Source organism: Adiantum capillus-veneris, chromosome 8 (assembly GCF_014529385.1).
Source record: "Adiantum capillus-veneris isolate H3 chromosome 8, ASM1452938v2, whole genome shotgun sequence".
In the NCBI taxonomy this organism is placed as follows: Eukaryota; Viridiplantae; Streptophyta; class Polypodiopsida; order Polypodiales; family Pteridaceae; genus Adiantum; species Adiantum capillus-veneris.
Window position 1 is genome coordinate 27591408 of NC_140938.1, and position 27144 is coordinate 27618551.

The 27144-nt window shown below is 46.3% G+C and overlaps 1 protein-coding gene across 2 annotated transcripts in view; it reads right to left on the minus strand.

Moving 5' to 3' along the window:
• Positions 1 to 23679, minus strand: part of LOC147451847 (KIN17-like protein) — a 55089-nt gene extending 31410 nt beyond the window's left edge. For both annotated transcript variants that reach the window (XM_086517719.1, XM_086517718.1), the window contains exon 1: positions 22652 to 23679. In XM_086517719.1, the coding sequence (XP_086373845.1) occupies positions 22652 to 23339 (688 nt within the window). In that variant the 5' untranslated portion in view covers positions 23340 to 23679. The remainder of the gene's footprint in view (positions 1 to 22651) is intronic.
• Positions 23680 to 27144: the final 3465 nt, after the last annotated feature.

Consider the following 27144-nt stretch of genomic DNA (forward strand, 5'->3'; position numbering starts at 1 on the left):
TTCGACAGCGTCTATGTGTGTTGCTCTCTCTCAGGCCAGCCATATTGCATGATGCACATGACTCTCACGGGTGGGCACAGGGGAATGAACACCACATTGGAAAAGATTGAACGATTTTTCTATTGGCCTAAAATGCGAAAAGATGTGTTTAGTTATGTCACACATTGCACTATATGTCAAAAAGTCAAAGCTCCTCGCATAAGCAGCAAGGCCTCTTGCTTCCGCTGACTATTCCCGAGAGACCTTTTCAGGATATCTCTATGGATTTTGTGACTAACTTACCACCAAGTCAGCATTCAAGGAACACTCAATGTTTAACTATTGTTGATCGTTTCAGCAAATTTTGCATGTTGATTTCTTGTAAAGCCACAGTTACTGCACAAGATGTTTCACGATTGTTCATAAAGCATTGGCACCCCCTCTGTGGTTTACCAAAGTCCATTGTTTCAGATAGGGATGGTAAGTTTACGTCCACTCTTTGAAAATTTTGGCAGAAAGTTGAATTTTTCATCCGCTTTTCATCCACAGTCAGATGGTCAAACGGAAATTTATAATCAGTTGGCTTTTGATGTGTTGAAGTCTTATGTTCATGATCAGCAGTCTCAATGGGAGCTCTACCTCCCATTGGTTCAGGCTATTCTCAATGAGTCCTTCTCTTCTGCTATTGGTCGAACTCCGTATGAGGCACCTTTTGGCCACCGATTCCAGTCACTGTTGACTCGATCGGTCAGTCAAATGCCTGATGCCAATGCTGAGAGTCAATCATTGGATGAGACTTCTGAGAGTGTGAAGCTTCGGCTAAGCAAGGCTCAGGAATCTTATTCTCGACAGGCTAACAAGCATCGTCAGGAGGTCTCGATCAAGGAAGGAGATTGGGTGTATCTACGAATTATGAAACAGCGTCTTAAGCAAGTTGGAAAGAAATGTCCTAAGTTATCTTTTCGTATGTATGGTCCATTTCCAGTCATCAAAAAGATTAATGAGGTTTCAATGAAATTGCAATTGCCTAACTCATGGTCTATGCACAACGTTTTCCATTTTTCTTAGTTGAAAGTGTTTCAAGGAACACCTCCAAAGAACGTTTCGGAACAAGAAGAACCGGAGATCATCGATGAGGCAGAAGTCATGGAGACGGAGCAAGTTTTGTTGCATCGGTTTCGCCATGGTTCAAAGAAGCAAGTACGAGAATATTTTTTGAAGTTCAAAGATCGAGGAACCCACGAAGCAGTGTGGGTAGACGAAGAGTTCTTCAAGGATTATCCAGAGTTGTTGGCAGACTACAAGGAAGCCATGCAGCTCGATACCAATACCTCACTTTAACAAGGAGGGGATGTCACGTGACACATCCCAACCCTATGTGTCCGTGGACAAGCTACACCATAGCAGGGTTTCCGTCAAGTCCAGTCAGGTTAGATTAGAAGTGATCTGGCACTTTTGTGAGTCTATTCATAGACCGTGCATGCCCAGTCACTCAGTGTCGATGCACATCCTCTGGTTACACACTGCATAAGCATAAGCATTTCCATCATATTCCATTAGAGTCAGTTTGGGGATTTTTCAGATGACTTTATCCCATTTTTCCCTATTTTTAACATTTTTCACTTATTTATTAAGTGACTTTTGTTGGGTACTCAGTAGAGCAAATTGGGTAAGTTAATATATAAGCAAACCCAAGTTAGCACAAATTGGCAGATGAGCAAAGACACAACAGGCTTCCCCAAGCAACAGGTGTCCCACTCTCTCTCAGCAAGACCCTCTCCAATCCCTTGGTGAGGCCACCCCTTACCACAGCGTTTTCAGCTTGGCTTGCATCCCCATCCATTGGCGTTTCCAGAACCAGCAATCGCCCTCCCCAGCTACCACTTGCCCTGGCGTTTTCTCCTTTCACTAGCAGCAGCCCCCAGGAAGCACTAAAAGCTAGCATTACCCCTTGCATCAGTAGCGATCCCAAGCACCAAAACGCAGCAAGGAATTCGGCCTTCAACCTGCAGGAGACCAGCCTTTTATCATTAGCATTCAGCCATTAAAAACGCAGCAGACACTCAGCATTTTCAGCCGGAAGCAGGTCCTTCAAAAACGCAGCAGTACCTCAGCCACTTCAGCGTTTTTCCCTCATTATTCCAGCCCTACAGGGACAGTCAATTTCAGCCACAAGTCACGAGGAAAAGCAGTCAATTCAGCCCCCAAAGTAGCACCGGTTTTCAGCCTTGCCCCTTTGAGGACAGCAGATACTGGAAGATCCAGATCAGCCCTATAGTTATCACCATCCTCGTCGCCGGCATAGTCCAAATTGCATCAGTCCATTGCATTTGCATTGTACACCTTTGTGCAATCAAACCACTCTCGCAGACGAGAGTGGGGCCTTCGGAGGAGGGTTTTACAACCTCTCGGTGTCGTATCTCCTCTCTCTCCTTCTCTCAGTCTCATTCACTTGCACGCACTATCCACTCACTTTGTTCGTGATCACAGCACTCTACAAGACGGAAGGCTCTTTCCTTCCCTAAGAACTGAAAAGGAACCTTGAGCAAAAAATGACCCCTAATCTTGAGAAAAAACAACATTCAGTCCGCTGCACCTTACACCCAACCAACCCTCTCAAGGGCCCCCCACACCCTTGTCGATGTGGTATTTGCTTTAGATTGCGTAAAATGGAATGTACACACAATGCAATACCTCAAGTGCAAACTCTATTGACTCAAATGATGGCAATCATCTCAATAACTTGAAACTGGCTTCTACTTTCAAAAAGGGCGGTAGACCTTAGACTTAAACCTTATTTGCTTTCACCCATTTAATTTGTCGCCCACTTTACCTGTACTTTCAAGACACAACAAAGGGGAAAGGGATACAGGCTGCTAGAATGCACCTGTATGAGAAGACCGACACCAGATTGGCCCCTAACTTAGGCGCCCCTTTCGATATTTCTTTATTGTTTAAAAGAGGGAATAAACGTTGTGGTTCCCTACAAGCTGCCCCGCACAAGCTTGGCTGAATTTCAACTGTTCTCGCCCGATTTCGGCAACATAACTGTACTAGGATCCTTCACAGTCAATATTCCCACGCATTGAATGACTTTCCCGACGCATACAGGCACTTTGCAAAACCTGGCGAGAATCTGCAGCACGCTGAATTCTCTGTTTTCAGCCCCGAAAATGCGCAAGATCACTTGTACAGTGGTCCCCTCGCGTCCTCGAACCTCCTGGGGGTATTAGGGTCCGTTTAGGGCCAAAACCCTAAACCTGCAAAAATACACAGCAGGCTGTAATTTACTGTTTCGGGCTCCGTTTCGCGTGCCGGTCGCATCCGTAGGAAGTCCTCGAGCTCCCGCACCTATAGGGCTACTTGCCCTTTGAATCGGACAAGATTTCGGACGTGAAACCTCTCCGAATCACCTGTACCTGCAGGGGATTAGCCGCTAGCTAATCCAGTACCTGTGCAAGAGGCTATTGCCTCGGCAATCGTGCATGAACCCACACAACTGTACATTGGTCAATTGAAAAGCCCACTAGAGGGGCATAACATACTGCCATACAGAAGAGAGAGAGGGCAGTGCGTAGCGTGCAGGGCATCACTCTTGGCACCGCACTGTACATAAGAGGGAAAGGAAGCACTCCATAGCTCTTAACCTGTGACAAAAACTGCAAATCAGCCTCCTCTCACATTTTAGGCGCCCCCTTCTCTGGCCCGGAGTAGCAGAAATGCTCACAGAGTGACACCTCGCCCAGTTTCCGATTTTGGCCAACGGACTAAAAATATCTCAACTGGTGCGTCAGTTGACTTGACAGCAGAGCAATAAAACGTTCCTCTTGTCATTCCGGAGGTAATGACACGAACACATTTTCAAGTCCCAAAATAGCAGTTACCTAAATTTTAGGAGATGCTGCCATTGTATCTTTCTAGGTCATCTGACCCCCTTTGTACACTGCAGCCACACCCAGAACTGAAATGTAGCCTCTGTAGCAAAGGATTCCACTTTGGCTAGTCAATGAACCCACTTTGGCTAACCATAGTCCTTGTCCAACCTTAGTGCTCTCTTGCCCTCAGGCCTGGACTCCCTCTGAACAGTTCCACACTAGCTATGCAATGCAAGGCAATTAGATTTCCCGAGGGGTGTTTCCAAAAAGTGAAAGTAAATAAATAATAAGAAAGAAATCGACAAAAAGGAGAGATAGTAGTCACACGCTGGTGACATACCCCCCTCTTGAAATCTCTTGCATCTATGTCGTACATGCTCACAGTCAACACTGAGGCTCACAGTAAATAAATAATAAGAAAGAAATCGACAAAAAGGATGGATAGTAGTCACACGCTGGTGACATACCCCCCTCTTGAAATCTCTTGCATCTATGTTGTACATGCTCACAGTCAACACTGATGTATTCAACACCTGTCGACACATGTACGACACATACATGCTCATTGTCAACCCTGGTGTATTCAACACCTTGTCGACACATGTATTGCTTGCGGGTGAACCATGTCCTACTGACATAGTGGTAGCTTCGCACTGTGCCATTGCTTTGAGTCATTAACTTTCCAATGACAAAATGGTAGATTCACATTTAACCACTGTATCCTTGACAAACTGACAAGAAATACTCACTTCTATAGCACTAACCAAAGTTTTGGACTTTCCATAGGAGCAATTGCCAAATTGAGAATCTGTACAGCTCTAACATTCATGTAACATGTATTTGATTTGAGCTCACTTTAAATACCATGTACATCATTTGTTTCAGAAGCCATTGTCACACTGACAATCCATGTAGCTTTGAAACTCAACGGGTCAAGGTAGGTTGCAAATTGAAGGCTTCAAGGTAAAGTGATAACACAGTTGGTGACTCCGCAAGTTCACCTTCTTCCATCCACTTAGCATCCATTGGTGGATAGTTTCTGAACTTCACCAAGTAACGCCTAGCAACCTTGCCTTTCACTTTACTTTTTTTATGTGCCAAAATCTGTTTTGGGACCAAGATCTCGTCAAGTTCCTCGACTTTCGGCTGATCTGCAACTGACATATCTTCTGGCACATCACCCACATAGGGTCTGAGAAGACTCACATGAAACGCATTGTGAATCTTCCAACTCTCAGGCAATTTCAGCCTATATACAACATCATTGATTATGTCGCATACTTGAAAAGGCCCATAGTAACGCATGCTCAGCTTTGGAAACAGTCTTTCCTTGCCCTTCATCTACTTTAACCTTGCCTTTTCAAAGCGTAGAAGCACCCAATCACCAAGTGAAAATACCACTTCACGACGGTGACGATCAGCTGCTTTCTTTTGCTTAGCCTGAGTCTTTTCCACGGCCACTTTGACCTTCTTGTACATTTCATACATGTCCTAAACATACTTATCTGCTTCAAATATCTTGTCCTTTGTATGCAGTATGGGAGGAACATTCTTGCCACCTTCAACTATCTCAAAAGGTGCCTTGCCAGTTGATGAATGCACTGTATTATTGTATGCATACTCCACCAATGGCAAATACTGCTCCCACTTCCCTTTATGCTCTGACACGTAGCACTTTAGCACATCTAGGACAGTAGAATTTGCCTCTTCTTACTGCCCATCTGTTTGAGGATGAAATGACGAAGAGAATTTGAGCGTGGTGCCCATATTCTCAAACAAGCCTCTCCAGAACAAACTTGTCATGCGTGGATCACGGTCGCTAACAATCGAATGTGGCATGCCATAATACTTGAAAATATTGCTCATAAACAAGCGTGTCATCTAATCTGGCTTTATCTTCTTCGTGACAGGAATAAAATGAGCCTGCTTGCTAAATCTGCAAATGATGGTCCAATGTCTGCGTTCTCGGAAGATCAAAGATAAAATCCATAGCAATACTTTCCCATGGTTTATCTGGAATAGGTAGTGGTTGCAATAACCCTGGTGCCTTTTGCCTGTCAAACTTGACCTTCTGGCAAATTAGGCATTCTCACAAAAAGGCATCCACATCTCTTCTCAATGTAGGCCAGTAGAAGAATGTCTCAACCGCTTTAACTGTAGCATCGATACCAAGATGCCCTGCATACGTTGGGACATGACTCTCTTCCATAACTTTGCGTCGCAATGGCTTTGTGACACACAATCTGCCATGCATCATCATGAACCCATCTTTGAGAAGATAGTGTTCATGACGTTGTCCCTCCATTAGCTGCTCAAAGACCCTTGCAAAATCTTCGTCATTTGCATACTGTTCCCTCATATGATCAAGTTCATGATGATAAGGAATTGACACAGGTGAAATTTGTGGCTTCCTTAACAAGGCATCAGCCACAACGTTCTTCTTGCCTTCCACATGCACAATCTAAAAGTGGAACATGGACAAAGATATTTACCCATCGCATATGCTTCTCAGATAACTTCGCCTGTGTCAAGAAGTATCGCAAGGTCTGATGGTCCGTTTGGACAACAAAGTCTGCATCTAGCAAGTAGTGTTTCCAACTTAAGAGCGCATGAATCACGGCCTGCAGTTCTTTTTCATAGACTTGCATAGTTTTTTCTGGCCCTTGCAAGATTCTACTCTCATAGGCTACTACCCTGGCATCTTGCATTAGCACTGCACCAATGCTACTATACTACCGCAGGCGTCGCACTGGACCACAAATGACTTCCTAACATCTGGCAACACAATGATTGGATCTGAAGTCATCTTTTCCTTTAAGAGATTAAAAGCTGAAATCTCTTTCTGTGTCCATCTAAAGGAGTCGCCTTCTTTTGAAGAGCATGTAAAGGTGAAGCAATCTCAGCGAAATTTCGGATAAACCTTCTGTAATAGGAGCATAGTCCCAAGAAACTTTGGACATCGTGCACCGTCTTCAAATCTGGCCATGACTTGATCGCTTCAACTTTTGCAGGATCCATTCTGACACCATCCTTTGAGACAATGTGTCCCAGAAAGTGAATCTCTTCCAGAAAAAATTCACTTTTCTTTGCATCGATGAGCAACCTATGGCTGCGTAGCTCTTTGAATACAATGGCCAAGTGATGCCTATGCTCCTCTTCATTCTTTGACTAGACTATCATGTCGTCAAAGAATGTACCAACAAACTGCTGGTGTGGACGGAAAGTTCTGTCCATCATCCTATTGAACGTAGCAGGAGCATTTGTGAGACCAAAGGGCATCACTAAAAATTCGTGAAGGCCAAACGTCATTCTAAAAGCAGTCTTGTGCACATCCTCTGATCTAATGCGGATCTAATGGTACCCACTCTTTAGATCTATCCTGCTAAACATAGCTGCTCCTAATTTGTCCAGAATATCATCAATTCTAGGTATAGGGAACCTATTCTTGATGGTATTCTTGTTCAGTGCACGGTAGTCGATGCACATACGCCATGAGCCATCCTTTTTCTGCACCAACAGCACTGGAGAACAGAATGGAGATGAACTAGGCTGAATCAGCCCCTTTTCCAACAGCTCCTGTACTTGGCTCATTATCTCTTTCTGCTGAGCCGCACTAACCCTGTACGGAGGCTTATTTGGTGGGCTACTTCCTCGCACCAAATCCATCGCATGGTCCTCGAGTCTCTCTGGCGGTAATTGAGACGGTAATGAATCGGAAAAACAGTCACTATACTGTTGTAAGAACATTGACCTTTCTTTCTCTAACACAGACGTAGTCGGGCAGAGCAAACCCGGCCGCTCCCCTCATCCACCATAAAAGCGGACAAGAAGAACGACCAGGACTATGCCCCGAGAGACCGAAGGCAGACGCTTTTGTCGCTAGTTTCCTCTGGACTCGAGAGGCCAGAATTATCTACACTCTTAGGATGATGACTGTTCCCTTGAGAGACCCATTTCGGTGGGCGTGACAGCGACCAAGTACCTCTGTTAAGAGGCCCAGGTACTGCGGGACTTGCTTCGGTCTTCCCTTTGGAGTTGCCTCCTCCAGGTAACTTATCGCTCACCTCACTAAACTGCCTTTGAAACCCGACCGTTTTCCCCTAGGAAATGCCATACCCGCTTGGAAGGGCGTCGGCTCACAGGTGGCTCCCGCTGAGGTTGGTGATGTCTCCCTTATGCACCTCCCAACCCCCTTTTAGGTGAAGTTAACCCCCCCGGGGGGGAATGGCACTTTGGGCGCTCTTAACGCTCATCTGGCTTCGCTTGGGGAGAATTACGTCATTTCCCCCGGAAGGGATCGGATTCAAAATATAGCATAGGAAGGGGAGCATTATCTCCCCATCCGCCTATGCAGAGCACCCAAGTACCGGTGTATAACTTCACAGAGGAACTTCGGCACAGGCACGTGCCCTGCGGTTCCGTCCCTCGAGTGCGGATCACGACGTACCCGGAAGGGCAGCCGCTTCCCACGAGCCTCCCCACCAAGGAGGATAACGATCCTTTCTTTAGGGTCCAACGAAGGGTCGAGAGCGTTGAAGGAGGAGTTGAATCAGTTTAGCCATCCCCCCTAAAATCTTCAGTCATTGGGCAATCCATCAGCCCAAATGCGTAAGCGAACGACCCTCTAATGAGCGGATCACGACGTACCCGGAAGGGCAGCCGCTTCCCACGAGCCTCCCCACCAAGGAGGATAACGATCCTTTCTTTAGGGTCCAACGAAGGGTCGAGAGCGTTGAAGGAGGAGTTGAATCAGTTTAGCCATCCCCCCTAAAATCTTCAGTCATTGGGCAATCCATCAGCCCAAATGCGTAAGCGAACGACCCTCTAACTGAGAGCACAACGTGCAAATGCTGTGTCCATGCATATAACTATCAGCCAGTTTGAGACCACCTACTCTCATGAGAGCCAGCATTCTCTCCTCCTTCCTATTTACTATAGTGCTCCTATTGAGCTGCAACAGGTATCCACGTGTTTGTTCATAGCCGGCCTCCTTCTAGGGCTCCAACGCCAAGCACGAATGCCTCTCGTCCCACTTGTCCCATGCGTGGTAGCGTACTGAACTAACGTCAGCCGCTGGGACATACTTATTCATCCAGTTCTGGGTTCTTGTTGTCCAAGTCCACTTCTTGAACGGTTGGTTCTTAGGCTTCTTGTTTACCAAGGAGCCTATCCAAGTAGATGAAACCGAGCGGTATTTGTCAAATGCCCTTGCTCGTTGTCCCCCACAAAAGGTAGGTACAGGTGGTATGTTAAACTCGTGATGGAGAGTTGCCGTCCCTACAGAGGTAGACCTTGCTCCCTTTTCGAGTAACATTCGCATCCCAGTGGCGACGAGGCGCTGCAGAGAGTGAAGGACACGTTGATCGTGGGCTCCCATAATTTCCGTGCCATAACAAATCACCCGAAAGCCTACAAACGAGCCTTGGCAAAGTGAGTGAGTGGGCAAAGACCTTGGGCATGACCTTTGGAATTGATAAATGCATGGTCACGGTGTTCCACAGAGACCTACAAGATCTCTACACAAAACAACCAAGGAATACCTAGCAACACATCACATACCTCCAATGGCATGATGTACAATTCTTCGGCATCTCCATAGGACTGGATATGTAGGCGCAACTTTCCAATGATGGGTGTCACAGCCTCTGTATGCCAGGACATGCAAAACCTGCCTCTGCTGTATACCCCATCTCTTCAGGTCTTATTCCCAACTTTGAAGCCAATTCTGGGGAAATGAAGTTGGCTTTGGCACCTGGATCAAAGAAGATGAGCATTGTTTGATCCCTGACCTTTCCCCATGCTCTGCAAAGCTCACTTGCATCTGAATTTGGCTTGTCGCCCACCATATCTGGCACTAGACCAACCATGGGCCTCTCTCCTTTCTTGTCCTCCTTGTCTTCATAATCAGCTGGCCTTTTCTTTTGAGGACAATTGTAAGCAATGTGGCCAGGCTGCACACAGATAAAGCATTTGTTCTCTGTCCTCACGACCTTCTTTTGCTCTTCCGACTTGCGAGGAAAACGTCTTTTCCATTTCTTTGCTGGTCCCTTTTCTGATTCAGCCGTAGCTTTGTCTTTCCCTGCGTTGGATGGCTCCTGAGTCGTACTTCTTCACTGAATTTATCTTGGTTGATCCTTCCTTGACGCCAATATTAAATTCACAATCTTCTCCCTTGAGCAAACCATTGCCAGTGTTTGATACCTCGATGAGCTGCGTCAAAGTAGTGACTTCGGTCTTCGTGCAGTACTTTCTCAATCCTTTGGGTAGGCCACAACAGTATTTTTCAATCTGTTGTGTCAATGGCACAAACCTATAGGAAGTTACTGGAAGTAGAGCTTTCCAAAGCTTCCGATTGTAGTCATCCACATTCTTGCAAGTGGCAGCATTAAGCTGGTGCCATTCTGTCATCACATCTGCTTCAAAGTCATCAGATAACCATGCTGCTGCAAAAATCTGCTTGAAGTAAATCCATGTGGACGGACCTTGCCCTTGAAGCAATAAAGTTGTCTACCATTGTCCCGCATTCCTTGTCAAGAAAGTGGTTGCCTTGCGGACCTTTGAAGCCTCTGTAAAGTTTCCCCCTGCATAGGCCTTGTCAAACTGCTGGAAGAATGAGAGAGCCTTCTTCCTGTCATCAAACCCTGTAAAGGTCCTGAATGTCACACCTTTGCCACCTTTCTTTGTACGGAGTTGGCCTCTCCAGCGGCATTAAGTTGTCATATGGAAGTGACTGAAACATGGGAACACTGTCAGGGTTCATCTGTGTTCCTTGACCGCTATTAAGTTGACCTGGAAATGCCATATTTGGCTGCTGATTTGTAATTCCAACCGTACCAAAATTTGCATGTGGCATCCCAAATTGGCCCTCAGTGCTTTGAAACCCTGGTAGCATGCCCGTTACACCATACATGGGGTTAGGCATCATCGTTTGAGCACCCCCGAACACTATTCCTGGCGTGTAAAACTGATTTCCACGTGCATGACTAGCTCTGGAATACTGATCCACTTCCAAAATAGCCACGGTATACTGAAGGTGGTGGGAAGACTTGTTGCATAGCCTGTAGGTTGCTTCCCTGCCCATTAGAACAAGCTATAGGCTGCGGAAAGGTGGCGGGCTGAACTGGTACAGCTTGAAAGACTGGCATCTCAGCCACCTGTTCTTGCACCTTAGGCACAGGTTGTGCAGACTACATGTTCTCCGTCAAGTGTACAGGTGTTTCCATTGACTGTGGAGTATGAATCACCTGTGCTTGAGCCTTAACATGCTTCTGAATACAATCCAATGACCCATCTTGTTGAGACGGAAGAGGAGGTTGCAAAAAGGCTAAAAACCTCGGGTTCTGCATTACTTGTGTGAACATAACCACAGCAGTAGCCAACTGGGTCCTGAATATATCATCATCCGTCTGTGGTGGTCTTAAAGACTCACCCACTTCATGTGTCTGTTGACCCTGCGAAGAAGAAACCTCTTCAATCACATCATCTGGTCTGTTGCAATTTCCTATGTCTGCTCTATGATCCCCTGTGTCTTCAGGCCCAAACTGACCAAGGCTCACTTCTATGGGACAAAGTGATTTGATCCCGGGGATGGAACCATGTAACCGGCCTGTTCAATCTAAAAAGGGCGGTAGACTCTAGACTTATACCTTATTTGCTTTCACCCATTTAATTTGTCGCCCACTTTACCTGTACTTTCAAGACACAACAAAGGGAAGAGGGATACAGGCTGCTAGATTGCACCTGTATGAGTAGACCGACACCAGATTGGCCCCTAACTTAGGCGCCCCTCTCGGTATTTCTTTATTGTTTAAAAGAGGGAATAAACGTTGTGGTTCCCTACAAGCTGCCCCGCAACGTTTCCGACCCGATTTCGGCAACATAACTGTACTAGGACCCTTCACAATCAGTATTCCCACGCATTGAATGACTTTCCCGACGCATATGGGCACTTTGCAAAACCTGGCGAGAATCTGCAGCACGCTGAATTCTCTGTTTTCAGCCCCGAAAATGCGCCAGATCACTTGTACAGCGGTCCCCTCGCATCCCCGAACCTCCTGGGGGTATTAGGGACCGTTTAGGGCCAAAACCCTAAACCTGCAAAAATACACAGCAGGCTGTAATTTACTGTTTCGGGCTCCGTTTCGCGTGGCGGTCGCATCCGTAGCAAGTCCTCGAGCTCCCGCACCTGTAGGGCTACTTGCCCTTTGAATCGGACGAGATTTCGGACGTGAAACCTCTCCAAATCACCTGTACCTGCGGGGGATTAGCCGCTAGCTAATCCAATACCTGTGCAAGAGGCTCTTGCCTCGGCAATCGCGCATGAACCCACACAACTGTACATTGGTCAATTGAAAGGCCCACTAGAGGGGCATAACATACTGCCATACAGAAGAGAGAGAGGGCAGTGCATAGCGTGCAGGGCATCACTCCTGGCACCGCACTGTACATAAGAGGGAAAGGAAGCACTCCATAGCTCTTAACCTGTGACAAACTGCAAATCAGCCTCCTCTCTCATTTTAGGCGCCCCCTTCTTTGGCCAGGAGTAGCAGAAATGCTCACAGAGTGACACCTCGCCCAATTTTCGATTTTGGCCAACGGGGCTAAAAATATCTCAATTGGTGCGTCAGTTGACTTGGAAGCAGAGCAATAAAATGTTCCTCTTGTCATTCCGGAGGTGATGACGCGAACACATTTTCAAGTCCCAAAATAGCAGTTCCCTAAATTTTAGGAGATGCTGCCATTGTATCTTTCTAGGTCATCTGACCCCCTTTGTACACCGCAGCCACACCCAGAACTGAAATGTACCCTCTGTAGCAAAGAATTCCACTTTGGCTAGTCAATGACCCCACTTTGGCTAACCATAGTCCTTGTCCAACCTTAGTGCTCTCTTGCCCTCATGCCTGGACTCCCTCTGAACAGTTCCACACTAGCTATGCAATGCAGGGCAGTTAGATTTCCCAAGGGGTGTTTCGAAAAAGTGAAAGTAAATAAATAATAAGAAAGAAATCAACAAAAAGGATAGATAGTAGTCACACGCTGGTGACATAACTCCTCAAGATGAGGCACCTTCGGGACCGATTTTGGATCCTTCTCAATGTGGGATTGCAGATGGCCACTAAGGGGCCGATTTCATAGTTACTTGGAACGGGGAACGGCAATGGGGAACGAGGAACGATAACGGGCGTGAAACGCCATTCCCTGTTACTGACACTCACGTTTGAAACATGGAACGGAGATTCCGAACGGGAAGCTAGAATGGGAATAGGGAACCGGGACCTGAAAATGGCCATTCCTTGTAACTATGGCTGATTTGCACTCCCAATATGAGAGAAATGAAAAGCTGAAAACGTAGATCTCGACGACGACGATGATGGACAACAATGGAGCACTCAATGCCGATGAGAGAATGGCCGAGGGGAGGGCTCAATGGGCTGCCAAAGTACCGAACCGCATCTGTAAAGGGGTAGCGTTGGCAGATCTCACTCCACCGTGACGGCGACGGGCTGAAAACTGAAAACGCTAGCCTGATCTGCAAGGCAAGTGCAGCGCTATGGCTGGATATGCAAATTGATAAATGATTGCACCCCAAAGCGCTGGCTGGCTATAGGTTGAAAACGTGGGGCTGATCCCTAAGAAAAACATTGGGTATGGCTCTGCTCTTACTAACGCTATCTAAAACTGAAAACGTTGGCTCTTGGTGCCCCTTTATAGGTGAGTGTCACAAAACGGGAGCGTACACGAGCACTTAGGAATCTGAAAAATACAATACTTTGCAAATGTGAGAGAAAGGAGAAGATAGACACACTATTGGGGACCAGAAGATGGGCTGGTCCCCCCCCCCCGTCGAGTATCTTTATTCAGGGAGAGTTCGTATACAAGCACAAGAACCGGAGAAAACCCCTCCGTTCTTTAGTCTTAGACCCGAAGGGTCATTCCTTCCCGCGAGGGACTTAAGCACAAAGGCCGTACTTCTCGTGAGGGACTTGGGCGCAAAGGCTGTACTTCCCGTGAGGGACTTAGGTGCAAAGGCCGTACTTCCCGTGAGGGAGAATTCTTGCAAAACAATCACAAAGCAATAACTCGCAATGCGTATGGACAATTTATATCTGTCGCTCCTCGCTCGGAAATACAACCTCCGTACTCCGTCGGCACACGAATACTTGCAGATTTCTCTCGCCAACACTTGCTCCAGAATCTCCAGCGCTGACTTTTCTACTACTCATGCGTGTCAAAAACTGTAACGCTAGCTGCCTTTTTATAGGCCCTTGCACCCGACGGGAATAAGGCACAAAAACAAAAGCTCTGGCGCTTCCAAAGAGAGGAGAGAGAGAGAGAGAGAGAGAGAGATCGTTGTTTCAGCCTGTCCGTACCATGCTTTTGCGTAGGATTTTGGAGCCTCTGCTTTATTTTATTAATAAAGGGCTGCCCACTTAAATGTGGGCGGCCAAACTTTAAAATAAAGTGTGTTAAAATCGATTAGTGAGTTAAAGTTTAAAATCCACTCAGTGAGTTAAAATCGATGCTACACAAACACATTCCTGGCGTCCCCGGGTGCAGAACACGACACAGACGCAATGCAGACATGGATTCCTCGCGGGAAAGCATCTGCCCTCCCGCGAATGTTCCTGCTTTTCGTAAAAAGCTTCTTTGAACCCATCTTTATTCTTATTCTTCTTACTTAGCTTGGATTTCCTCCTCGACCTACGGAATGCCCCCTTTCTAATGCAACCGTCACCCATCATGTGACGCATTAGAGACACCCGTAACCCGGTCTCTTCCACCGAACTTACGGAAACTCCTTCGCGATGTTTTCCCGTCACCCATCAAATGACACATCAGAGTTGTCCGTTCCTAATGGCTTTTCTTGTAGCTACAATATTCCAACTTTTAACAGTTCTAGTGTACACATTAAAATGTCCTAATTTCATTAAAAGAAATTAATCATTAAAAATAAAGAAATAGTCCAATTAGCAACAGTGAGATTTGCATGTTATAAAGTTAATAAGACCTAGGTCGCACAAGTTGTCCATCAGACTCAACAAAATAAATCAATAAATTGATTTATAAAAATTGAGCCAAGGGGGTCAATTTGGGTGAAACCATCCCACATCTGTCCAACCGGGAATCCGATCGACACGAGGAACAGCTCGTCAAATTCCTTTAACCTAAAACTACATGCTCGTCACGACAAATGCCCATCGTAGTGTAATAACATCTGTCAAAACCAGAGTTACCGGAGAACGCTCTTTTGAGGCCTTGGAACGCCGAAATTTCGGTCGATCGGAACGCTTCGGAATGAACTGGCATTCCGATAGGGGAGCTGGGACTAAAACGGCCAGGCAGGAACGGACCGGAACGGGGCGGAACGGCCCCAACAACAAAAAACGGCAATTTTTTAAATTTTAAAAAAGTGGCTGTTTGGAGCAGCCAACGGCCATTTACAGCCTCCATAGCTTATATAATTCCCCTTTCTTCCCCCATTCTTCACAAATGCATAAAGGTTGAAGGCCCTCTCTCCCTTGCTCTCAACTCTCAAGCCATAGGGCCTCAAGGCTCAAGCTCTCAACCTCTCTCTCTCTTGGGCTAACCCTCAAGGCTCAAGGCTCAAGCTCTCTTTCTCTCGGTCTCCACTTTCAAGAGGTGAAGCCTCTCTCTCAAGCTCTATCTCAACTTCTCATTGCTCTCTCTCTCTCTCTCTCTCTCTCTCTCTCTCTCTCTCTCTCTCTCTCTCTCTCTCTCTAACCCTCAAAGATCAAGCTCTCTCTTTTTCACGGATAATCCATGGCCTCTTCTTCTTGTACAACCCCCTCCGTTCATGCGGGCAACACTCAAAAGGCTAAGGAATGGTCGTGATGGCATGAAGTGACCTCGGAGGGCACCTTGTCGGCGGCGGGAGGTTCTCGTGCATGGGCATGCAAGCTATGCTCTTACATGCGGAAAGGGGGGCATGACAAAGTGAGGACACACTTTCTTCGAGTGTCGAGACATGAGGTGAGATTTTGCACCAACATAACCATTGAGAAGAGGAAGGAGCTCGAGGAAAAGGATCGGCAATTCAACCATAAAGCCAAGCCCGCACGCAAAGGTATCGATCCTTCTTCCTCTCTACCCGGTTTAGGTGCCGGTGGATCTTCATCGGGTCCAATTCGTCGCCAAAGGACCCTTGCCACTTCTTCGGACCCAAAGAAGAAGGAAGAGGTGGATGCGGCCGTGGCACGATTCTTCTATCGCGACCATGTCTCATTTGTTGCGGCGAGGTATGTTTTATCATTTATGAATTATCAATCTTCTCTCTCATTTCTTCCGTTATCGTCATTTCCGCCTTTTTGATATTAATCTCTTCTATGTTTGATCAAAATAGGTCCGAGTATTGGAAAGTCATGGTGCAACGGATAGGAGAGTATGGCACCGGCTATGTACCGCCATCTTTAGAGGCTCTCCGAACCACTTTGCTTGATCGAGAGAAGGCTATTGTAGAGCAAGCAACACTCAATATTCAACGTCTTTGGGCCAAACATGGCATTTCCCTCATTGCCGAGACGGGAGGAGCAATACAAGGATGAGATCTATCCATGGTCTCGTCGTATACTCGAGTGGAGAGATGTACTTTGTGCACTCTATTGATGCCACCGAGAGTGGAAAGTCCGCCGATGTCCTCTCTGCAGAGTGGAGAGCGGCCATAGAAACGATCAGTGAGCAACACGTGGTGGCCTTTGTCACAGATGGGGAGACATCAAACAGGGCAGCAGCAGCTATTATAGAGGGCCACTATCCGCATGTGACAGTGTGCTTTTGCATGGCACACTGCTTGAACAACCTTCTAAAAGACATAGGCAAGCTAGACTGGATTGCTCCAGTCATTGCTGATGCAATGAAGATTGTTACTTTCATCAAAAATCACAACTTGGTTCGGAGTGAGTACCTCAAGAGGTCGGGCGGCAAAGTGCTTCTAAAGTATTCAGACACCCGCTTCGCATTCAACTTTCTTCTTGTGCGTAGGTTGTCTGAATGTCAAAATGCGGTTCAACAGGTCTTCATCAGTGATGAGTTCACCACCTCCCCCTATGCAAAGACAGTTGCAAGGATTTTGTGCAAGGATAAGGCAGAGGATCTTGAGTTCTGGAAGGAGCTCAAGAGTATAGACGCACAGGTAAAACCGGTTGTTCATTTGCTTCGAGTTCTAGATGGCATGGATCCTTGCATTGGCAAGATTTATGAGACAATGGACCGCATGATCGAGCAGCTTGCACAGCTTGAGCCGAAAGTAGAGCAATATGAGGAGATCCATGTGCTTTGCAGCTCGAGGTGGAATTCATATGCCTCTCCTTTACATGGGGCAGCCTACATGGTGGATCCAGAGTTCCAAGGTGCACGGCAAGAGACAGATAGAGAAGTCATGAACCAATTTACAGAGATCTTAAACAAGATGGTTCTAGACAAAGACGAGCGACGCATTGTCAGAGATCAGTTGAGACAGTACAGAGAGATGCGGGGGTCATTTGGCAGTCCAGATGCTCAGATTGATCGCAGGAAGATAGGTTCAGTGCTATGGTGGGAGGACTATGGCTATGATGGCCCTGAGCTTCAGAGATTGGCGATCCGTATTCTCAGCCAGTCAGTTAGTATCTCATGCAATTGTGGAGTACCTTTAGCCACATTCCTTCCGAGAAGAGGAATCGGCTTGGAGTGGAGAAGGCTAATGATCTTGTCTTTGTCAGCGCAAATTTGAAAATGCTTTGCAAGAGTACAGACAAACAGACAGATCGTTTTACACAGTGGGAGATGGAGCAAGAGGCTCCTCAGGCAGGTGGAGATTCACATCCACCAACACCAGGTACTTCATCCGTGGCTGAGATCGAGCCGGGCCTAGAGCTTGATGATGAGAAATGGGAGGATGTGCATGATTTACAGTCGGCTACTATGGATTGGGACGCCTCTCAAGCTAGTGGCTCTTGAGTCTTGAGTCTCGAGGCTCGAGAGTTGCGAGTCGCGACTTTAGGACTTCCATTATGATTTATCCTTACCTTTTTGTATGGCTACTTGAGCCTTGCCCTCTTTGACATTTGTAGCTGCTAACATCTTTATGGTATTTGTCACCTTCAATCTTTTGGTATTGTGGTCACTGGTTTGCCCCCCTTGTAGTCTCGATTCTCATTATGGTATGTCATCTTTGGTTTTTTTGTAGCACCTTGGCGGCCCTTGTTAGCCATAATTAAGCAAAAACATAATTAAGCATTGTGTTTGCTCAATGTTGTGTATGTGCTATGTACTCTAGGCACCACACATCCCAATCAAGTCATAATAAGGTTAAATGGTCTTCGAATCGTGTTTTTTGTGGGTATTAGAGTCAAAGGACTCTAGTACTACTTGTATTCAAACACATAACGCTAAAACAAACAATATTTGGGTGTTTTCTTAGCCTCTCGTTCCGCGCCGTTCCCGTTCCGGGCCCATTCCCATTCCCCTGTTCCACAGGAAGGCCCGTCGCTATTCCCGTTCCGCGGGTAACTTTGGTCAAAACATGGGTACAAACCATTTATGCAAGAGTCGTCAAAAACTAGAAAACTTAATCTACTGGACTTGTGCGAACATGCAAGTCTTGAACAGGCTCACGAAATTGCCGATACTAATCCTCCTAGCATTCTAGACACTCCTATCTAGGAAGAAGGGAAAAACTAACTCTAGAAGTTGATGAAGCATGTCCACTTGGCACGTAGAGCCATGTGCACGTGGCAGTACGGATATCCGCATATCGCATTGATAGCTTTTGTGGGCCGTATCCTTCTGAGTTTGATGCTTTTCATGTAACTACTTTTCATAAGCCAACGCATGAGGGTCGCTTTTGCACTGGAGCTACGGGTACCAATTGTAAATACACTCTACAAGTTGTTTCGTGTTTGTGCTTTTGCAGGTACTCCATAACGGAGAAGAAGCAAAGAGACCTCGGCCTACGCTCAGGAATTCCAAAAGTGGAATGAGGAATAGTCTGTGGAGTTTCACACGCCAAGGAAACGGAATTGAGAGCTCATCTCTCAGCATTTTCCACAAAGAAGGAATTCACCATCGAGTTTGAGACTTAGAACGAAGGGGTCACTCTGATTCTTGTGCTTATAAAAAGATTCCCCTAATAAAGATTCTCTTTACGAGGGGGGGTGGTGTGTCACAAACTGCTAACGTGTCAAGCCAATGAAGAACGGAGCCACTATGCAGATCCCGGTTGAGGGACCCAAACCCTAAGAATAAGGAGTCGAAGAAGAAGAAGTTCCTACCAACTTAAGGAACCCCGTCTGATGGGGCCCAAGTGACACAAGAGAATAAAATAAAGCAAGACCCACACACGCACGCACATGGAGCTGATGACGTGGCAGAATTGACGAATTTCCAGATTTTGCGTTCGCTTGCCTGACGTGGCAAAACTGTACGGATTTTGCGATGTTGACGTGGCAAACTGTACGAATTTTTGCAGAGTAAGTTGACTGCCGATGTGGCCGTTTTACGGATTTTCGTAAGTCACACTAATTGCTTTTTGAGCCAAATGTTTTTGTACCAAATGCTTTTGAGTTTAAGGCTTTTCATGTAAACTGCTTTTATATGAGGCTAGGGCTCATTCTCTGGCACTCTTCTGGGAGAAGGTGCAAAGCGTGGAGTATCGGCTTGTGTTGTGTTCATGCAATATAAAGAAATACCGAAAGGGGCACCAAGGTTTGGGGCCAATACTCTCTAGGGTGGAATTCTGCCACACCATGTCGTGTGTCATCTCTCTTTCAGTTCAATTGTTATTAAAGTGCTAAAAGTCTATTCAGTTTGTTCTTTTCTATTGGCACATGGTGCCCGTCTTCTGACGGGGAAGGCCGTGGGGCGTGTGCTTTTTTGAAAGCATACCGGTCCTACAAAAGAGTAGACAGAGCAAACCAGCACTTCCAAAGCACTTCCAAAGTCTGTTGGAATCTTATTTGAAGTATCTTTGGGTCCGGACCTCGAGATATTAGCAACTCCCACCCTTACTTCATCGCGCATTGGGCACGCTCCCATCTCATGTGAAGTAAACTTTAAAGTAACCTTGTGTTTGTGCGGAGTACTAGATCTGAACTAAATCCTCAAACCCTTCCACTGCACTTGATAGCAAGAGCCTTCTAAACAAAAATCAGATTAACTAACTGCTAATCCCCCACAGGTGCACACACTTCCATCGCAATATTGCTAAAATTGAGAGTTTTCTCACATGAAAACTTGTCCAAACTTCAAGGAAACTATCCCGTTGTGTGCGAGAGCTCCTAAGACACACGTAGGTGTGTTTGCTGTGCTCAAAACAATCCAAAACAAAAAATTACAGCCTCCTTTGTTTATTTGCAAGTGTAGGGTCTCGCACCTAAACTACAAGATAGCACCAAGGGAGCCTCAGGGAAGTGCTTATACTACAGGGCTTTGAGCACCTAATAGTGACCCAAAAAGAAAAATACAAGAAGCTGAAATTGACCTACAGCTCACCTGAAAGCTTCTAAAGTGCAAGGGAACCCGTCTTAAACCTTTAATTTTGACCTACAAGGCTTTGGCATTGTTATGTAATATGCTACCGAAATTGGGTCAAAAACCTCCAATTACAACCCTTGACAGGTTTGGCCAGCTTGGTGGGAGTTAGGTGAAAGTGTTAGGGTCGGTTATTTGCAATAAGAATAAAGAAATTAAACACCGTATGGATCGGATGAAAGCCAAAGTTTACCGCCCTTTAATAAGGTGACAGGCTGGTTTCATTGATACCTGTAGAGACTCAAAGTTGCAAAGGTTCAAGGGAAGGAGAGAAAATTGGCAAGCATATTCATACAAAGGAAGCCAAAGAAGACTGCAATGCTCGGGTTGCAGGAAGGCTCTTGGGCTGCAAAAGAGTCGCCATCGACTTGTTGGCTGTTGGCCTGGCAAGTCATGAGCATGGCAACAAAGGTGCTCTATCAACTGCCTGCGTGACTGCTAGCGTGGCTCGCCCTAAGCGCAAGTTGAAGGGGGGGGGTCAGGGCTGGTATGGGTGTGGGGTGGAACTAAGCTCAATGGACTATCACCTCCCCTCACGGTTGCTCAAGCTACCTCGAGGGCCGTGAATTGCCGCAGATCCTAGAGCCCCCATCTGCCCAGCAACGCACTCATGCTCAGAGCGCTTACCCTCAAAATAAGGAGCTTATGCCCCCAGTGAACGTTGGGCTACAGGAAGGTGCAAAGAAACGACCGATGCCCATGGGGGCGTGCTATGCCCTGCCCAGCATGGCCTGCCACACAAGCAAAGGAAGGTGGAAGGAGGACTATTATCTCATGGCTGCAAGCATTTGCAGCAACGTGGATGCTACTCCGGCTTCCAGCCTTCTTAACATATAGTACTATAAGATTCTCAGCCAAAAGGTGATAAATCCACTAGGTGTACCCAATGTCAACGGTCCGCTATGATATTATCACGTGGCATTTTACAAAAGACCACCTTTGTACATTATCATACATGAAACCCAAACTACTTATGTTTACCTGATCAGGTTGGACATAGGAAAACAATATCTCAGCTTGTAGTGGAAATTTCCATGTTCGAAATGAAAAACCCTGATTTTAAGCTCATTGGTCCTTAATCTTCAAGGCTTGTATCATTAGCATTACCATTAAAAATCAAGGCCAAGAAAATGGTTTTTTTCGAGCATTAATAGCATGGCCATTATTTAAATGAGTACAATGAAAAAAGTCGCCAGACACCATTGTATATTCATCTCATATTTATGCAAGGTGCAAGCTCACTTTGGCATTCTAAAACAAAAGGCTGAAAAGAAAGTCAAGTGAGGCACACAAGTCTTTTTTGAGATAATTGAAATGAGAAAAGATACTATCGTCATGGTTACAGGGAATGGCCATTTTCAAGTCTCCGTTCCTTGTTCCCATTCTAGGTTCCCATTCCGAATCCACGTTCCGTGTTTCAGACGTGAGTATGCGTAACAGGGAATGGCATTTCATGCCAGTTGCCGTTCCGCGTTCCCCGATTCGATCTTCCGATCCTTGTAACTATGACTAACGTAGCATGTCATGACACACAATGCTTCGTGGTACAAATAAGCTTGATTTCTACTCAATCTAGAAATGGCATCACTATAATACTATCTCACCTTACACTTGCATTTGTGACCCTAAGCAAAGATGATTGAACATCCGCCGGCACGCAGACATTTCAAAAGCAAAATGTGACTGTAGCAGACTGGAATAAATTGAAAATAAATTGGAAACTACATCCGATAACATGCAGACAAGAGCGAACAGATACACCTCTACAAAGCTTTGCAGAAAGATTTTCCTTAGTTAAAAGGAAGATGTGAAACAGTAACATAAACAGGAAAAGCTACAGCAACAACATGGCCAAGAGCAAGCATAATCACCTCCGTAAAGCTTTGCATAAAGGTATTCCTCAATTAAAACAGACATTTCAATCAGAAACATGTCAACAGAAAACCCTCCTAGAGGAAGCCCCCAATGGCCTTAGAAAATCTCATCTATGAGTATTTCTTGAGAAAAAAACGTGTTTTTCAGGAGACCACAGCGACTAATGCTCACAGAGAACAAGACAAAATAGCATACTGCCTCGAACAGGCAAATCAAGACAACTAGACGGAATTGAAGGTAGATATGTACATTCTTGCATGGCTCGTGACCCCAACAACGGATTAGGGGTAAATATATACGTGCTATATAACAACAAAAGGTTGTTCTAGTACTATATGGCTGCACTTGCATGTGAGAAATAAAGGGGCAGAAATGGGACTCTTAAAGGAACTTACAAATGTCCTCATAGTTGATGGAAGGCAGGACGGGGCCAGCATCCAAGCGGACAGCTGCGGCAAATCTGGCAGTGTCAATCGAGAGAAGCTGTGCAGTGGAGCTGCGATGGATGCCACGTACAATCCTGAGGAGGGTGCCAAGCTCGGGAATGACGGTCTGGAGGTCATTCTGGTGGACATGAAATGTGGCGCTAGTGCTAGTGTCGAGCCTCTCAACCACAGCGATTTGACTGTCATGCAGCACCTTCCGCACCACACCCTTCTTCTTGCAGTGGGGGTTGAGTGCAGTGACCTTCACGACAAGGCCTGGAGAGATCCAAATGTCGTGGGATGGGGAAGAGTGATCACTGGCGGAGTCAAGCTGGAAGAGGAAAGGCTTGCTTAAGAGAGGGGCCTGCAGGCCCTTGGGGGCTGGGTGGAGAGAGAAGCGGACCTTCTGGGAGGCAGGGTTGGGGGCGGGGGGTGGGGAAGGGGGAGGGAAGGATGTAAGAGGGCGGTTGTGTGCAGCCCTGTCGATTTGATGGAGAAGATCCCTCTCCTGCCGATCCTCATAGGCGATGGCAGCCCTGTGCCTCTTCTTCTGAAGGTTGTCCAGGAGCGCTTCGTCGGCTCTGTGGCCCTTGTAGGTGATGAAGCAGCCCTTGGGTGAGATCTCTACCTTGCAGATGCGTGGCCCATTTGGTGGCATTCATGTGCACATGGTTGGGGTTGCCGATGTAGTCGTTGTAGACGACATTGGCTGCCACGCGGGAGCGAAAGTGGCTAAGCTGAAGGTGCTCGAGGAAGGCGTGCAGGAAGAGGGCCGAATAGCGCTCCACCTCCGCTTGGAGGTTCTCCCCGCAGAGGACGATGAGCCGCAGATGGCTGTCGCTGGTGCAGTGATACTTGAAGCCGTTCTCGTCGCGGCACTGCTTCTTGCACGCTTGGCACTACCACTTCAGCTTCTGGCGCCGCCGCGCCTTCTCGCGGTTGGCCAAGGCCTTGGGAGAAAAGGGCTCCACCTTCATCATGTCTGTTGTCTGAGGGAGGTACGTCCACCTCCCCTTTAAGTGCCACTGGTCCCCAAAGCATGGGATCAATGGTCCTAATTGAAAGGCGGGATGGCGATCGATCTGAATCGTTTTTGATCGATTAAAATCTAAACTCGAGATTTCGAGTTTAAATTTCGAAAAACTAATCTCGAGAGGTCAGCTTAATTTCGGGACGACTCGCTTTCCCAGCCAGGTTTGGAACCCTCGTCATTAGCTTGGGAGGCAACACGCTTTGACCAACATATCTGCGTGCGTCTCGTTGAAATAGGTATGATTTCACATCTATTTGAAGGTAAACTCGGGATCTTGACATAAAAACTAAACTCGGGATTCCGAGTTTAATTTTTGTGGACCCCACCATAAAAACTAAACTCGGGATCTCAAGTTTAGTTTTTACTCGTCGACGGCTGAGATTGCACGAGCCTTTGATTTTGCACAAGAGCCATTGATCTCATGCTTTGGGACCCCGTGGCACTTAAAGGTGAGGGTAGGTCCGGATTTCGGAACTCTCGGGTAGTGTTTCTTTCGACTCTCGAGATACTTCGGAGGCCTTGTTCACACTGCAGAAGAGACGACAAAAACTGTTGTCCATTACACTGCGCGAGCTTTTTGAGCACAAAAGCTCACATGGTCGTATGAATAGCCTCTGGATTTAGAGCTGAGTCGCACCATGGGTTAGTAGGGATAGTATCTACTATCTATCTACTATATATTAAGGAGACTGGTTTTCCAGTGCCACTTGTCAAAGTTTGCTGCATCCGGTGAGTTCCGGTTTATATGAGTGAGGGGGAGAGGGGGAGAGCTAGAGGCCGTCGAAGGCGGCCGGCCGTACTAGTACTAACATAATATGGCGAAAGGGGGAGCCCTTTTACACGTGTCGCAATCTACGACCTAAAGGCTAAAGTCCAAAACAAAAACAAGCCCCTTTGCACGCGATAAAGAGGGAGAGAGGGGGAGAGAGAGAAGCCGCCAAAGGAAGCCGGCCGTTCTAGTTTACTGAAATAAAGGTGATCCATGTTTCTCTCCTGAAAGTCGAAGCTAATTCTTACTATCACTTTGAAAATTGAAGGGTTTAAGCTATTTGTTTTTGGAAGTGAAAGGGTCTCCTCACTTTTAGGTCTCTCCTCCCCTACGAGAGCTCTCCCACGTTTCCCTTCAAACTAGAACTTTACCTTTTCTCTTTTTGGTAATAAGGGTGCGACCTTATGCATAGCTTTGCCCACATTGTCCCCCACTAGCACGTGGTGCAACCCGACCCTTATACACGGGTTCAGACTGCATGAAGGCAGCCAATCCGTCCCCGCCTTGTCAACCCGATGTTGTAAAATGGTCCAATTTCACGGCATTGATAAACTTTTAAAAATGAAATGCTTGTGTATTTATTCTCCAAATCAAGCGTAGTCAATTTTCTCTTACTTCTCATCGAACACATTTTCATTTTGCAAAATATACAGTGCACGTCATGCAGAAGTGCCACACAAAAGTATGGTGGAGAGTTGGCATTGTGGTCTCTCCAGAAATTATAAGAAACGGAAGTCATGCCCTGCCCCGTAGCATTTATGTGTTGCGCCGCAAACGTATAGGCATAGAGAATTGGATAGAGATATTGAACCTTGCAATATTTTCGAGTTGGAGTCATGCTTGTGCAGTAGAAACGTCCACTGCTATGAATATATGTCCTCTCTGTTAGACACAAAACAGATGTCAAGACATATACAAAAGATACAGGTTATTGACTAAGCTTAAAGAGAAGTAGAGGTAACTTTATATTGTACGAGATAGACGACGTAGGGTTTATTATAGTGTGAGTTCTCAGTTCAAAAGCCCCACTGGAACCTAGTGAAGCACGTTACTGCCATCAGCCATCTTATATATTGCAAAGTTTACATATCTCGATCATTAGCAATTGTCTTCTGTTGAAAACGTAGTTGCTGTCGAAGAGATGACGAGTGTTGGACTTGTCCAAATTAAGCGGGCGACTCTAGTGGTTTTAGAGCTCTCGCAGCACTTGCACCACGCTAATCCTCAGTGCCTCTCGGTGACGCAGCTAAGAACCAGGTCCCCATGAATTTCATCAATACTATTTTTAGTATGTTCTCATGTCTTGATTTGGTTTGATTTACAGGGTATGCATGATATGTAGCTAGTATGCGCATGAATATGAATTCATAGGGTTTTGATTGGATTTCCATGCATGATGTGTAGCTCTTGTACTTGGCATCCATCCGATCTTGCTCTGCTCTTGGACTCTTCCATGATTAGGTCAGAGGCTGTCGCACATCTTGTAGCTCTTGTGCTAGATGTGTATCGACCCTATTTGCTGGGGCAAAATATATACTTGATCTTTCTGTTGATTTCTTTCACAGATGATAAGCGCCTCATTGGACAATGATCAAGTATACCACATTTGTGCTTTTTGAAGTACACCACATTTGGCATACATGTTGACCAAGGCAATGCCAATCACAAAGTTTTTTTTTTTAACGACCCCTGACTAACAATATCATCACGAATATTTTGGTCCATATCAGTGTCTTACATAGTGCTACATGCCTTCATATTGCAAGCATAGGTGTTCGCATATGGAGAGATGCCATCTTTTTGCATCTGTTGAAAACCACCCAGAGCTTCCTGGCCCTATCCCTATTGGGAAAATCCTGCAATCAAAGCACTCCATGAGACAACATTCCGGACAAGAAGCTCGTTGAAGCAAGCTATGTGTTTTTTGAAGTACATCACACATTTGGCGTACATGTCAACCAGTAGACCAAGGCAATGTCAAGCACGAAAGCGCAGGTGATTGCATATCAAGAGGTGCTCTCTCTTCTCACATGTTGAAAATAGTCTTCCTGGCCCTGTTGGTTGTTACCATATACATGTGGTAGTGATGTGTGTGAACACACTAGGACCGCCGGGGCATTTTCTCCCTCTTTAGGAGGTTTTTTTCCCCGATCATTGTATATACGCCCATCACTCTAGGGCTATCTATCTTTCCATTACACACTAAGTAACACACTCTCTAGTGTGTGCCTTGAGGTTCCTTCGTCTTCTCGAAGCTGTGTGCGTTTCTCTGCAACCCTAATTCCAACAATTGGTATAAGAGCAGGTTGCATCCTCCCGGGCTCAGTCGTCAGCAGCAGCTGCTCCAGCACACGCCTGCTCACTTTCTCCAATTTCTGTGAGCTTGGCGAGCGTTCGCAGGTCGACAAAAATTTGGGATACCTTGAAGAGCTCAGTCTGCTCAGATTTCTGATTCGGGCTCATTTCGACCTCCGTTTCCACTACAGGTAGTACTGCACAGGCCATTTCGTCATTTTGTGCAGAATTTCTGTCAGTGCCATTTTCTGCATAGCAGGTGCCTTAAAGTCTACTACCGCTTGTGCTATATAGCACATGTTGTTCCCGCTTTGTCTCTCCTCTTTTCCGGCAGTTTTCACATCAGGTGCAGCATTTACCATGGCT